Below are 17,193 nucleotides of genomic sequence, written 5' to 3'. Positions count from 1 at the left end.
TAAATCCATCCATTCAATCGCACACTACGTTGACCTTCCTGGCTACGAAAATGGGTTAGGTGAGAGTACACGCACACGAGTCAGAAGAGCGATTTCGTAATCGTTGCACGTACGAAATCCTACCTATTTTATCAGACGTGTCTTCGAGGACGACAGTTTTCGCACGGACTTCCGTACGTTTGCAAATTATTCTGACCCTTCAATTATATCTTTTAACTATATTTGCATCGTTGAGATTTGAATTAAACGCTTGCTAACACGCAATATTTTCATAATTGTAATGTGCGATAATAATAAAATTAAATATCGAATAAATTTTAAAAATATAATACATAAATAAAATATTAAAAAATATAACATTATCCGTTTTAATAACAGATACTGTTCGATTGATTAATTTAGACAAAACCTTTTCATTAAAAAATTTCTAAGAAATACAAAAACCATTAATTCTGCGAAACTTCACACTGTTTTATATTTAAAGGAGCAATGATAACCCAATTCCTCCAGTTAAAAAAATAGTGTTATTTTTAATTCCTATGTGCGTCAAAATGAAAATCAATGCATTTCTGTGGTTAGTTTTAAAGTAAACAACATCCACACATGCACATAAAATACGATTTTCCTGAGAGCTCCAAAATTTTGTTGGATACAGATTTAAAAATAATTTTGTTGAACTATCAAAAATAATTATGTTTAAAATTAAAAAATTATAAACAATGCTGCAAAACAATTTTGATATTCCAATCAATTTAAATCGGTTTAAATTTCCAATAAAATTATTTTGATGATTCAACAAAATTATGTTCCAATCCGTAAAATTCTATATTTTCCAGTCAAATTGTTCTTTCTGTGTATTAAGGTATGCACTTAGTAAATATATAATAAATTAAATTTGAATCAAATTCAATACATTTTCTTGAGTTAAAATGTTTAATTCCATTATTTCAATTACTAACAACGTTGAGTAAGAATAGTAGTGTGACACCTAAAATTGAATTTGACTTATTCAAATTCAATTTGAATTACAAATTTAACAGTGCAAAGTGTCTTCATTACAAATAAATACGATTAGAATGAATCACAAGCGGTTAAAACATCGAAATTTCATTACATTTCGCTACATGACAATTTATCTGTGAGAAGACAGTCAATCCCATCAACTTGTTCCCGCGACGTTTCCTTATATTGTCTCGCATACTGAGAATACTTTTGCGCGGATCTCACGAAGGCGGTTTACGGGCTCGGTGACCGCGTAAAAAGAGCCTTAGATAAAAAGCCCTCGTTCTCGGCAGACGGTTAAACCCGTTACGGATATAGCTCGAGAAAGAGAACGCGGGTGGGGCGGAAGATTCGTATTTTCGAAGCGGTCTGCCAGCATCTGTCGGCGGCGAGCATAGAACGAGCATTGGAACAAATGCGCAGCACCAGCATGGAACACGAGGGAGGATTATCTCGACCGAGGTGCGTACTTAGGATAACAGCGAGAAAAGACAGAAGTATACCCAAGGAAAATAAAAAGAAAACGCAAAAAGATCTCAGTAAAACAGAATGGACAACAAACAAGTTGAGCTCTGGCATTAAAGAGAGAATGCTCTTACATATTTTCTTTAAAGAACTCACTCTTTCTCTGATTTTTTTTTTTAAATTAGAAGCGGTTTTAATTCGAAGATATATTTAACGTGATGTAGATGTGTATTTAACACTTGAAGAATTACTTAATATTTTAATGTAAAATTGCTTCTAAAGTTCTACGTACATTGTAACTGCATGTTAAATATTCATTTCAATATTCAATTATGCAAGATTCTCAATAGATATATCTTCTACAGACAATCAGGATTTCGTAACATATGCATACTGTTTTCGGTTTGATGCAGATTATAATTCGTGCTTAGCATCGGAAACACCTACGCGAGTTGCGAATCTAGGACTGGCCATCCTTAGAAGATCCAAGGTCGATTATCAATTATTATATGCCGTTATGAATCCTACTAAAAAAAAACAGGCATAATTTAAAAAAAGATAATTAATATAACTTTTACTTAAATTCAAATCAAGAGTTTGCAAGGAGAATATTTATTCTCTACATTGTTCAAAAAAAGAAAATATTTTCTGAGCAATTTAAATAAAAAAACAAAAAGCGAGAGAGCTTTTTTAACAAACACTCATGTTTCTCCACATGTTTCTTCACACTTGACATGTTAACTTTAGCCATATTGATAATAAATCTAACATAATAAATGTAGCAACAAAAACTACATCCATTAATCATTAGAAATCCTAATCTGACTTTACATCGTCAGAAAGTTCGAAACTCAGGAGTTTCTTCATTAGCGATATTAATGTATGAATATAAAGCCCTAGGGATTTTACGGTAATTAATTTCATTTACATGGCATCTTTGTTAACAAAGCCCAACCAAAGTTATAAAGCTTATGAAGTCCTCTGTGAAATCTTGTCAAGCTTCTTTTAGTAATTTGTAATATGACAGGAAGAAGGCGAAAATGTAAAATCTTCCCCTTGAATCATCTTAACACAAAATTATCGATAAATCATCCTATAAAAGTATTAAAATATATAATGTGAAACCATTTAAAATATTGAAATGTAAAGTATTAATATACTTTACTTTTTTAACATTTTTTTTAATATTGTATAAATCTATGTCTGGAAATATAAAAATATATAAAATATAATAAAAACAATATAAAAATATAAAAAAACATCGAATATTATATAGAAAATACTTCGAAAATATTCTGTATCCTTAAACATCAATCAACTCTCCATTATTTTAATATTGCAAAACAAATCTTTGTATCTGCGAAGTATACTGTTTCACATCATATCGCAAAGTGTTGATACTTTCGAACGACTGGAGAATGGTCAAATAGTATCGATATCAAACTTAAGCATGCCTTATCCTCTATTCGTGCCAATCTGCGGGTGACATGGATGATGCGTCGACTGACACGGTTCGCCTACACTTTGTCGTATATATCGCTTCTCATCGCCCACGTATAGCACGAGTCGTCTCTTCGTCGACGTCGACGATCATTCTCATTGAGTTTAACGGTTTCGAGCAGCACTCGCAAAGCGTATCCGAGCGACGTATCCTCTACGCCCATGCTTAAATCTGCACCACGTGATTGAGATTTCCTGATCGTTTTGAAAAACACTATCAATTATCGCGTCTTTCTTGGCACTACAGAGAAAGGATGGTTTTACTAAAGTATTTAAAAATTTATAAGTTAGATACAGATCTGAGAATAATTTTGTTACATCATCAAAATGATTACGTAGGACGCTCAAACTGCAGTTGCTAGAATGTCAAAACTTTTTGCAGCATTGCTCGTTATGCTTGAGATTTTTACGTTATATGTGATATTATATTTTTTGTAATTAAATATGTTCGTTATAAAACAATGGTTCTATGCCCTTTTATTATTTATAGTGTTTTACGTAGTTATTTTAATGATCCAACAAAATTATTTTCACATTTGTATCTAGATAAATTTTTAGATACTTCAGCAAAATCGTTCTTTCCGTGCACATAACAAATCTTATCGATATTTTGTCTAATCGTGCGGTAATGGATCGAGACAAAATAGTGAAATGAAGATGGAGAAGATAAATGTTACATATCATTTTAACTAATAATAATAATAATAGTCGAAAGAAATGAAATACATAGTTTCAATTTTTATTTCGAATTTAGACGATAATGTTTGGAGTGACAAGATTTCCCAAGTGATGCAAACGGTAGCAATCATCTTTCTTTTTCATTCTCTTTCGTGCAATACTCGTATGCGAAACGCCCCAGGTGCATCGCAATGTACCTAATGCACTCCTTCTCAAGACATACATTACGCGCAGATGCACCGCATCATTGCCCACCGCCTTCACGTAAGCTTTCTTGCTGCGATCGCGATGCATCGTCGCGTCGCCGTGCCCACCCGCAGCAAGAAATGCTTTGTTTGCTGTCATGGGTGGAGACGAAGCGGTGCTCTTCTCCATTACCAGTCGATTAAGCCATTAAGTTTGACAATGAACCGTTTTCTAGTGAGGCAACGAAGTACAGGGCTTTAAGAATCCTAATTCTTTTCGTATCGAAAATACTTGAGAAAAATATTTTTCGTGGACTTGGCGAATTGTCTTATTGTTTGGTCGTTAAAGTAGTTTGGTCTCTCAACCGTTAACGAAGAATAAACCTCTGAAAGAAATAAAAAAAGCGGATAAACCAGAATAATGCTGCAATTAGAAGTTTATTATGTAAAGTGTTCTGAAAAACTTTTATATTGTAACTGTAGCAAAAATTATTGAAATTAATGTAATTATTGGAATTTTTATTTTACAATGACATTTTTATATTTTCATTCTTTCAATTTCATGTAAATTACAACGTTGCAATTATTTCATAAAAAGAGCTAACTTTAAAATTTAATTCTATATTTCCACATTTTTATACCAATTATAGTTATGATTTTGATTTATAATTTTTTTCAATTTACTACAAAAATTTACTAAAAGATATTGCGTTGAATAAGCTATTTTATGTAATATTGCGATATTGTATTTGGTTGCCCATTTTGAAAGCACTCTGACTATCTCTTCGCCAAATACGACCAATTTTCACATTTCGTTGTCTATCTTTTTCTTTGTCCGAATGCTCCAACGGCCAGTCGCGACGCTTTTCTATCCTTCAGAGGGAACACCCGGTAGCTCGATGGAGCATTTTGACAGGGACACAATGAGAAAGAAAGGTAAAAGCAACGCGGGCGAAGTTTCATTGCCTTTCTCGACAGCTGCATCCCTGCCCGGGGAACACATTCAATCGAGCGGCAAAACGAAGCAAAAGCGGCGAATTTTTCTCGTATTCCACAAAATAAAGTCTGAACTCCGCAAACCACAATGCATCGTGTGTTTGTTCCTCAGCAATCGAAATGATATTTCATACAATCTCGAATTTTTTTTATTCCGAACAATTCTTGATATTCCTTTCTTTATTATCTATCGCTACTTTACGAGGCACTTAATTCGAAAATACGAATACGCAGAAAAAATTTAGTCCCTGTAAATTTACGAAAGAAGAATATCTCACTTTTTGATACACGATTTTAAGTGATACAATATATATGTGGTTATACATATGTAGTTTTTAATTTTTATAAAATTTAAAAAGTTGAGCGTGTGTGTATTTTAACGAGAGACAATGCATTTTTAGAATAGATTACACATTACCTTCAATATTATATTTTTTCCATTTCAGCGGTATGTAAATTTTATTTTATATCAATCTCTCCGTAATTCACAGAATTGTTCAGTTTTGACTTTTAATTTTAAATTAAAGTGCAACAATTTGGAAGAAGAGACTTCATAAAATGAAAACATGCGCTATATGAGATAAATGCAATAAAAGATGTTTGATATAGAATAAATATTTCTTTTGTTTTAGATTGCGCTGTGGAACAATTCGAACAATTTGATTTCAAATCTATAGGCAATACAATCTATTCATAGAACATGCAGAGTGCAATTAGGATAATTAGCAACGGAAACGTCTCGGGTATCGACGGAATTGTACCAACGACCTATGTCATCTGCGCGCTAATGCAATCGCGATAACAATATTCATCGGGATTGCACCGCATTGACCTGCCTGTAACCATAGGACAATTCACTAAATCGAGTATGAATCTGCGGATTGTGGCAACGTCCTGAATATGATATAGGGAATAGTGTTAGAAAATAAGGCTTACAATTAGAAAAGATAAGCACTGAAAAAAAAGATTGGCTGAATATGGCATAGCATTTTTAATTGGCTGCAGCAGCCAATTTTTGATTGCGTGAGTCTGTCGAAATTATATATTGATATATTACGGATAAGCTAACGCAGAAAAAATTGGCTGCTGCACTGAAAAAAATTCATTAACTTTACATGAAAATTACATGTTTATAACCGAAAAATTACTTAAATATGATTGGAAATTTACTAGAAATTGTAAATTTCCAATCGTATTTAGGTAATTTTCCGGTCATGAACATGTAATTTCCATGTAAAACTATATGAATTCTTTTCAGTATGCAGTCAATTAAAAATACTATGCCATATTTTACCATTTAAATTGCTGCAGCAGCCAATCTTTTCTTTCAGTGTGGAGAAGTAATCATTAATTAATTTTTTCTTGTAGCGTATTTCGTATCTTCAACGAATGTTTTAAATAACAGAATATCGATATTAATATAAGTAGATATTTCATTACAGAATATATTTCGATATCTATTAATATGAGATTTTATCTCTAAAACATAATACCGCGTAATCATAGTTTACATATTAAAAATGTAATTAAACTGTTATAACAGATTAACGTAATTTCCTCATGTGTACATTTTAACAAAATATGGCTTTTGATCGTAAATTCAGTCGCGATAACACACACGAATAGTTAAAAATGTAATGTTACATGGCATGACGTATACCTATAATGCGGAACGCGTTACAATCCTAGTATGCACAATTTATTTTCAAACGTTTATTGCGATAAGCGATATATCGAACAAATTATTTATACCATCGACTATAATACGATCGAAAATGGTAATGAGTTTCTACTGATGCATGCGAACCTCGTGCAAACCCGTAAACTGTTATTACTCCATCAACCCTTGCCGGCTTTGCAAATGCATTCAGCATGCGAGAATGATGAATTTGGCGTATTTACGACCGTTTAATTGCCATTGAAATTACATATACACTAGCGATTATTAATGGTGGTATTTATGCGGAAGGGAGAATCTAATGAACGTACTCGAAAACAGGATTTTTGAATATGCTTTAATTTTCGATTAATGAGTCGAGTACCTCATGTGGATGATTCATCAAGTCGATTCATTCAAAGCCGCTTACAAGTTTGAGAAATCCGATTAGGCAACACGAATTCGCACACATGAAATGCAACTAATCTATATCAAAAAGAATATTTCAAAATACAAAATATGCGTTACTAACAATAATAAAAACTCACATTCAGGCGGACGGAGTATAGAATATAAATTAATTAATAGTTACAAATAAAAAAATATAATATAAATAAATGTCTAAACTTTTTTAAAAATTTAATTTATTGTGTATTCAAAGATACATTCAAGCTATAACATATTTCAAACAGCAAACGTCAATTACGATGTTAAATTAATTACAACGCGCTACTTTGACTCTAAAAAACTATCGAGTTTACGAGTCATCTCGTATTTATGGCATAAGCAACGACATGCCGCGTGCAACACACTTATTCATTCTTCGCGATATAACGGGCTGGTCCGTTAACACTGCGCTTTACAGTTAGCCGGTGCGAATTGCATTTATAGTTCCAGCAAATGAAGATCTACTCCCAGCAAAGGTTACGTAAAAAGAGAAGAAAAAGAAAATTACAAATTTCGAGCAGCTTTTATAAGCGAGAATGTTCATTTTTAATGTGCCTCTAATAAACTTTTAATTGCACGCGCGCGCGCGCGCACACACACAAAATGCAACATTTGCATTGTCTTCTTTTAGTACGGACGTAACCACTGCAGCGACATAAAACTAACGCAATTGAGAAATAATGACAACGGGTGCGGCACTATACAGTCTGCCGAAGCGAGGTCACGAAATCGGGTCGCATCATATAATGAACGAAAGTAAAAATTGTAATGTTCGCTCGCTCGGATGTAGGAAGTACAGAAACCAATGCATCTTCTTTTGCAATAAAGTCTTTATCGATCGTTGATAGTGGCCGACTAATACGCCGTTGATTTTATTACAAAGTAGGTAAATAGGACAATGTTGAGAATTTAACGAGCAACTTCGGTGTCGAATAGCAGTTCTCGACTGGACTACCTACTTGGAGCGAAGCTATACCTACCATCTGGTGAAGCCGACCTCCGCGACCGTAATCGATCGGGCGGATCTTCGATTTTTTCTTTATACGGAGGTGCTTCACCTCGTGCGTTGTTCCGTCCGACTGTGCGAATTTTCCGATCGATTTCTCCCCAGGGCTGTGACATCCGCGCGAGACCGGAAAATCTCTTCTGCCCACTTTTTCTTTCTCCCTCGTTGAACGAGTATGTCGAGGGAGAAACAGAGACAGAGACAGACAGACAGACAGAGAGAGGGGAGGGGGAGAGAGAGAGAGAGAAAGCGAAATATTAATATGCTCTCTCCATTGCTTCCACTCGATGAAACCACACGAGTAATTAATTGCTTTCGTTCGCGTGATACGTGGGATGCTCGTGGTCGATATACGTGGGTCGATATACGCGATTGGGAACGTGAGATGCGAAATTTATTATGAATTATTATCAGATTGAAAAATGAATCGTCTTCAAAATGGTTCATTACTATATTGAAAAGTAAATATGACGAATATTCAGTAATTTTCTCACGTCGTCTTTGAGTAAGCACTATTGGTCGTGTTCCTATGTATGTATAGATTGCCAATACTGAAAATCTATAGTTTACGTTGCGTATACTATAGATTTTCAATATTCGTAGTGTATATTAAAACATAACTGTTATAATTATTGTGAAACCATTTCAGTATTTATATAAGAAATTAAAGTATAGAGGAATTTATGTAAAAAAAACGAATAGTCTTTATTTAAAGTACTAAAAAATGGTGTTTATCTGTGATTTTTGTGACTAATAAATTATTTTAGTTATTGGTTATTATTACAAAACTCTATGCTTTATAGATTTGCGTTTTATATATTTAAATTGATTAAACTAACATATTCATAAATGCATGTATTTACGAATATCGAAAAATATATTTAACTTTTGAATTTAAACACAAAATTTTATTAGTTTACATTTCAATATCATATATGTATTACTGAATTCGTTCAAACAAAATGTCATCCAGTCAATTTTTGATGCAAGAGTTTGCGATATTGTAATAAAAGCGAATAATGACAAATATTTATGCCTGAAAAAAATATAGGATGTTCAAAAAACTATTCAGCATTTATATGGTAAATACACTGAAAAAATTTCTGGTTGAAAATTCTGGACGAATCAGAAATTTCTCTCTCTCTCTTCTCTCTCTCTCTCTCTCTCTCTCTCTCTCTCTCTCTCTCTCTCGTTAAATTTATTAGAATTCTAGTTGAGATAACCGGAATTCTGGTTGATACTACATTTCTAGTAAAATCTACTAGAATTCTTGTTTTTACCAGAATAATTATATTAATCAGAATTCTAGTTATCTCAACTAGAATTCTAATAGACATAACCAGAAAATTCTGATTCGTCCATTTTCCACCAGAGTTACTGTTTAATCCAACCAGACTATTTTTCTCAGTGTAGTACACATTACATTTTTGATAAAATGTCTAACTTCTAAATATAAAAAGTGCGATTTTTTATCAAAAAATCGTTCATTTTTATTGTAGAAAGAAAAATTATAGTTCTAGATTATTCTAGAAAGATCCTACTACAAAGACTAGATTTATTAATATATTTTTCAAGAACTCGTTCAAAAGAGGTCTTTTGCTTCAAATACCTAAACTATATGGAAGCCACAATAGTTACCGTAATATTACTATGAATAAGCTTGGTAGCGACAGTTGTGCCGGTATTTTTTAAATATTTTTAATTAAAAATTTTATGTAATATTCACTAATATACGCAAAAAATATTGGTCAAAACTAGGTATCTCTTTTATTTTTCTGTGTGTGTGTGTGTGTGTGTGTGTGTCTTTTTTACGTAAATATCAAAACTAAAAGAAATATAATTATCACCGTGTTTTTCATATATAATAAACAGCTTTTTCTAAAATTTAAAAAATTCTAGTACCAATGAGATCCACGATAATTTCTAGTACCATGTCGATACTTCATGTATAAATTACGACACCATCAATACACACACACTAGTATTATTTTCTCCGCGCAACAGAACATCTTCGAAAACACAGCAATGTGCAATTTATCGTCGGTTCACATTTAAACGACAAATGAACGAAGTTGTCGTCAATCGATCTTTTAGACGCCACTCACCGTTACGAGCGAGTGCTTAATGAATAACACGCCGATCCCAAGAGAAGCACCCTCCGCTAAGTCGGTATCGTCGAGAGGGCCGTTAATCATCGATTAACAGCGATCCATCCGTTCCGAGTGTGCAATGATGTTCTGCTCAACGACGGTGACTCAACTGGTGATGATTCGCTCTCTCGAGTCGGGACCGGAAATGCAAAGCGCTTCGAGCATCAACGTGGACGGATTCCTATTCCGAGAGTCATATCCCAAGAAGCTATTGTTGAAAGTCGTGAAATCAAACATCACAGTTTTAAAAAATAGAAGAAAACACAAAAAATTGAAAAAATATATTTATACGCTGGAAAAAGAATCTATATAGTTGCATTAACTAAAATTCTGATTAAAAATAGACAAATCAGAATCTTCTGATTAAATCTATAATATTATAATTTTGGTTGAAATAATCAGAATTCTGATTGATATAATCAGAATCTTCTGGTTCGTTCATTTCCAATTGAAAATTTTTCTCAGTAAACCTTTTGTTAAAACCTATCATGTGATAATCTAGATTTCCTTCAATATTACGACATTTATATTAAAGCATTTTGAATTGAAATCTTACGGGAGTTCATTATTACGACATTTCTATTAAAATATTTGAAAATATTACGGTAGATGTAAAAGACGAAAGATTTCAGAGAATTTATACTTCGATAAGAATCTTAATTATGAGGCAACTCAGAAACCGAAAGCTATGGAGATGCGGGAAGGGCTGAGAATACTGTAAGAAATCATCGAATGGCGAAAGAGAGTCGTCAGATAAGATCCACAGCTTTCAGTACGCTGAAGTACCAAGTAGTAGCTTCAAGGTCTTTTTGTCGGTACCATCACGGCTTGTCGAGCATTCCGAGAAGAACGAGAAAATAACGAGTTCTAGCGAAACTTGGACGTGAGTCCATACTAAAGTCAATATTTCATTATAATTATGCAGCTTATTTCACAATATAAACACAATATACACTTCGAGAAACATTTCTTGAAAACATTAAAAAATAAACGAACCTGAAAATATTCTGATAATAATCAATCAGAATTCTAGTTATATTTTAACTAGAATTATTAATAGATTTTTTTCAACTAGAAAATTTCGATTTGTCTATTTTCAACCAGAATTCCAATTAAAGAATTGCAATCGTACTTTTTTTCCAGTACAGGTTGGAGAATATATTTTATTCTCTAATTTAGCTAAAAAGAGCAAAACAGTTTTGTTTGTATGCAAGACTGACTTATAAAAGAGTCGTTTAATGGGTTCGAAGCAACAACATTCCACAACTTGATGATAACCGCATGTCAAAAATGATTTGTAATAGAGGAACGTGGAATCCCAGAATTACGATTTGAGTTAGAGAAGTGATATACGATGCACCGAGAGAGATTTCGCCTTCGCAAGGAAACGCGCAGAACGTGTACGCATCGCCGACATAAAGATTATACGTCTCTATACCGTCTCCGCCGCGAGTGCGATTAACCATTTTCCCACCACGTTACATATCGCTCGGGTACTCTGACATTACTCATTTGCAGCTGGCGGCTTTTTCATGCAGCTGCAAGCGCAGCTCGCGCTTGTACGAAAGCTTGGCAGATTTAACCATCTTGGAGATTTATGTTGATGATATACGTTCGTAAGTATAATTATATTATAATATTATCTTATGTCCTATCTCCCTTCTCGCGTTTCCTGTTCTCTCACTTTTTAATATTGGATATTGTAAAAGAAATTTATATTATTTTATTATTTTTATGCGCAGCATTTCCATGCGTTGCAGGTAACAAGGGAACGCGAGAAGAATTTCGCAATGCGATCGATTTAACGTTAAGGCTTTTTTGAGGGTCCAACGTGCACTTCACCTCACATGTGACCGGAAAGAATAAATAAATTGTAATGTAAATCCCTATAAATCCTTCGCACGACCCTACGCCGCCATCGCATTTACATTCAACATACTCCCATAAATTTTTATCGACTGCATTGACGAACTGCCGATCCCCTCCCCCGAATCCAACAATGGACATAAATTCCATGGCGCCCTTTGTTAGGATACTTCCATTCTCGCTAGAGACCTCCTTTTTACACATGAGGGATATCATTTATATTCATGTCGAACTGTGGTGGAACCGATCGTGACAATTCATCATTTAGAGCTCTCTATAATAATCAAACAGGAATACGTTCAAGTTAAAATTTAATTTAGGCTTTTAATCAATACGAATGTCTCGTTTATCTTTAAAAAAAAAGCTTGCGATTCAAAGTTAGAAAAATCTCATTCATTTATCGATTCGATTAAAGTTAAATTTATATTTAAAGCTTTTAGCCGTAATCACACTAAAAGTAAAGCTCCAACTTTATTGAAACATTCCGAATTTAAGCTACGTTAATAAGAATTATGTATTTACAATCGATAGCTGGCAATTGCAGTCTTCATTTACAAAGAATAAGTCATCGAGGTGCACGTGCTGGTTTACGTAATTACGTTCTTGCTTTGGAAAGGTCGTCGATACAAAGAATGATTCATTGCGTCCTTCTCAGCGTAAACGCGGTGACTGTCACGTTGTAATTTTCGCAATAGATTTTGTTACGAAAAAATATTTTACAAGGAATGTCAGGATATAATATAAGTTTATCGTGCTCATTCTATTGTTTTCTCCATGTATTTTTCTCCGTGTGTTCATATCCTGTTTCCTGTTGCGATAATGACGCTACAATGTTTTGAAGACCGCGTTAAAATTTTTAACACAAATATTTCATTATATGTATAAAAAACGAAGAAAGTATATAACGTAATATGAAAAAAGATCCGAATATTATACATATATAGCTGAATAATATGGTTTAAACGAATAAAATATTTATACATGATTTCAATACAATGCAGATTATAAAAATATTGCTTTTGCTTCATTCATTCCATTATAACTCGTACCTTATTTTCTTAATAAGCAATTAAACTTTATCAATTTTCGATATTAAAAGGTAAAACGTCCCCTTTTCACTATTTTTTAATCATTGATGTTCATTAATGAACATTGCTAATATTTGCACAATATTTATCGACACGTAATTAACGGTGAAATGTTGAACAAAAATTACTCTTTTTTAGGGAAAATCCATCTTGTATATTACAAATAAAATCACAAAGTATTGGATTTTCCATCTCTGACGTTATATATGTCAATGCTAAATACGTATTTTTGAACTTATATATATATATATTTCGCATTGATCAATTTCGAGATTAAAAATAAAATTACATAGCCTGCGTAACGTGACATGCAAAAATTATTTGAAATATTAATACGGATTTTATTTCAAATACGTGTGCGACAAATACACAGCATAATAGAGAATTTATTTATGATAATAAGATATATAATAGAGAATTTATTTATGATGAAAATGTTAAAATATTTAGACAGAAAAGTTATGTAAAAGCATAAAACTATATATAAAATCTAAAAAAATACGTACGTTCCAAAACTCTTTGAAAGTAAATCTCACTCTAAAGAATGAAATTCTTAGAGATTGAAAATCGAATTACATTTTTTTTTAAGACTGGCTCAATTTTCACTCTTTAGAATGAGATTCCACTCCAAAGAATTCAAAGAATAACGTAACTATAAGTTTTATTTAAATGCCAAGGGATTTGCTCTCACAATAGCAGCGCGATGTTACAACGCAAAGAAATTCTGTTCTGCGGTAAGAATTCCCCAAAGAAACTACGGATCATCTCGCGCGATTGACATGCACTCTAAACGAAATCAGACGGCAATGACGTTGCTTGTCGCGTGGCCATGAAAATGCAATGCACATCGTAGTATGTGGCACGAATAAAAGTGTGTACCAAACGATTTATCGATCGATGCATCATATAAGAACATCATGCATCATATTGGTCGCGCCAAGAAAATCTATTTTTCTCCACGGAAAAGACGATTTTGTTGAAGTATCTAAGAATTTAGCTACATATAGATTTGAAAATAAATTTGTTGGATCATGAAAATAATTTCGCAGGGCGCTCTGATTGTTAGAATATCAAAACTTTTTGCAGCATTGCTTATCATACTTGAGATTCCTACATAATTATTTTAATGATTCAACACAATTATTTTTAGATCTGTATCCAGCTAAATTTTTAGATACTTCAGAAAAACTTAATTATCATCATTACTAGGTAATTTTGTTCCTGGATATACGAAAAGAACGATTTTGCCGAAACATCTAAACATTTAGCTAGATACAGATTTGAAAATTATTTTGTTGGTTCATCAAAATAGTTACGTATAGAAATCTCAAACATGATGAGCAATGCTGCAAAAAGTTTTGACATTCTAGCAACCAGTTTGAGCGTCCTACATACCTAATTATTTTGATGATATAACAAAATTACATATTTTCAGATCTATATTTAACTGAATTTTTAGATGCAGCAAATCCTTTCTGTGTATTATTCTTTTTATATCAGTATGTTATTTTAATATACTACTCAATTATAAATTTATTCATAATTAAAGGATCCTGCATTAATTGTATGAAAAATTAGATCGAGGTGCAATAAGTTAATTTTCACATATGATGTACCTAGCTATGTAGCTTATAATTTGAACAAAATATGTTATATAGACGCAAGACTTATGCCCAATTTCTTCACCTCTAGATAACTTTATCCAAGAGATATCTCCCAGAATACAATGGAGATATCTCCTGGGTAAGGTTATCTGCAACTTATCTGGAAGTGAAGAAATTAGGCATTAATAATGGATAGTTTTTATGGAATATCAAGCTATGGAATATCAAAGATATAAAACTTATGTTCAAAGAGCATCTTAACCATAGCTTAAAAATTTTTCATTATTAAACTTTTATATTAATTTTTGATTAAACTTTGTGTCCATTTTTTATTCACTATACGTTATAAGCATTATACATTATACATATATGCAAACTTATTTTATCGAGACCCAATTTTCTACGTAATTACTGCGGAGTCTTCAAAATTTTTACTTTCTTTCTGCCGTGAATAAAAAATCGGAAAGAGCTGGTGTCCATCTAAAAATCACCAATTATGGCCTAATAGCACAATTTACTGGTGCAATGTTGGTTCAATATATCCCGAATGCATGACAATGTTTAACCAATATCTCGCCAACGAATTGTGCTACTCGAGGGAGTTAACTCATATTCGATAGTAATTTAAATTAAAATATCAAATTAAATAAAATGTATAAATTAAATTAAAATATCAAATTCATACACAGAAAAACATCATTCTATCTATTGCTAAAACAAATAATTACTCAATTTATTTTCTTTCTTTTACGTAATGATTATTTTCATAAAACATATTTTCTTGATAATATAATCTTAAAATATACTTATTACAAATTTCAGAAAAACACATTAATATGTATTTAAAACAGGAATTTATTTTCTTTCAAAGAATATTCTATTATAAAACCGATCGAAAAAGTAACTTGATATAATAAGCAAATCAAACCTGTTTTAATTTAATAATATTGATTGAAGTATTAAACTTATTAGGATTCAGAATATATTTTGAACAGATTTGACGCTTATGATAGATTTGCGGATATATGAACTTTTAAAATACTTGAAATAAGTAATTATTATTTGGTACAGTATGTATTTTTCTGTGTGCATAAATCGAACATCGTTTGAATACTTTTTTACTTTCCTTTACTCCTTGTTTCACTCTCTTTCACTCTCGCGAATCATTACGTAATTTGAGTTTGTGAGATATATATACGATATGTTTTTTAAATATAACACATTCGCTTGCGTTAATTTTACTAATCTGTCACTTTCAACAGCTTCAAATATCTGTTTATATATAGGAAATAAATGTAGCAGTGAAATTATTTTTAAGAAAATCGAGAAGATAATTTGATTACCTGAACGCAATGTATACAGCGCATTAAAAGATTAAAATTTCACGTTGTAAATCGGGAACGCGAATAAAACGTGGAGAAACGGAGCTCTAATGGTTTGAATGTTTACGCGGCGTGAATAATATATGTATCATCGCCGCCGCGTGAATTTAGCCGCGGATCTTTTCAAGTTTAAAACAAACAAGAAAGTTACATCATATAATATGTAAATAATAAATAGAATAAATTTCGTTTCGTGTATATTCGGCACTTGGCACAAACACTAAATATACGACAAATGAAAGAAACGTATAGATTATAATGTATAAAACAATACAGCGCAGGAGCCAATCGAACGACCTTGAAAATAATGCATCGAAAAAGTATCAATGCGAATGTTCTTCCTCACGACACTGTTGGCAGCTTTTCAACCTACTTCGATGCCCGTAAAATCAAATTACATAATACGAACAGTTACATGCGATTGTAACACGGAGTGTAACAAACTGATATCCGTTTCTATCAATAATGATTACTTTTAATTCCGACTTTAACTGTTTACACTGAATATTTTTCTCATTTTTAAAACTAGAAAAAGATAAAGGATAAATTAAAAGATAAGAATAAGATTAAAGTTAATCTGTATTGATAGAAACGCGAGCATGAGAGATCAGCTGGAAGCGTCAAGTATCATCGCGAGCGAAAAAAGTAATGAAAGACAAGGACGAGGGAAAAGTGTTATGTATAAAAATTGGTGGCTCGCCTTGACTCTCGGCATACGCGGTAGGGATGATAATCGTCAGCAGCAGCGTCAGAAGGATCAGCTCCAGTTTGCACCTCACCGTTGCACCGCTCCCCCCCCCCCCCCCCCCCCCCCCCACCACCGCCGTTGACGGCGACGACGCGTCGCGGATCGGCGCGCCGGGAATCGCGCGCCATGTTCCTGAGACTCGGACACCGCTGACTGCCTGAACGCGTTGACCGCGACTCACGCGAACGTCATGACACCACGGTGCTCCTCACGACACGCACGCTCCTCGCACGTTGGCTGTCTCGCGTCTGTCGTTCGCGCGCGCACACACCACACTCACGTTACCGACCACCCAGCCCGACTGGCTCCGGATTGCTCCGAATGCTCCGATACTTCCTGACGCGCAGACCGTTGCGACACCTCTGAACGTTGCTTACGTTGCCCGACCGCCCGCTTCCCCCACTATGGCGACGTTGAGT

General features: G+C 33.3%; 1 protein-coding gene across 1 annotated transcript in view; it reads right to left on the bottom strand.

Moving 5' to 3' along the window:
• Meltrin (disintegrin and metalloproteinase domain-containing protein meltrin) overlaps positions 1–17,168 on the bottom strand; it is a 107,525-nt gene extending 90,357 nt beyond the window's left edge. The window contains 2 exon segments of the mRNA XM_018507667.1: positions 16,727–16,826; positions 16,828–17,168. Of these exon segments, the coding sequence (XP_018363169.1) occupies positions 16,727–16,826; positions 16,828–16,902 (175 nt within the window). The 5' untranslated portion in view covers positions 16,903–17,168.
• Positions 17,169–17,193: the final 25 nt, after the last annotated feature.

This window comes from Trachymyrmex cornetzi, unplaced genomic scaffold (genome assembly GCF_001594075.2).
Source record: "Trachymyrmex cornetzi isolate Tcor2-1 unplaced genomic scaffold, Tcor1.1 scaffold245, whole genome shotgun sequence".
Classification (NCBI taxonomy): domain Eukaryota; kingdom Metazoa; phylum Arthropoda; class Insecta; order Hymenoptera; family Formicidae; genus Trachymyrmex; species Trachymyrmex cornetzi.
Note: the sequence above shows the minus strand (reverse complement) of the source record. Positions and strands in the feature narration are given on the sequence as shown.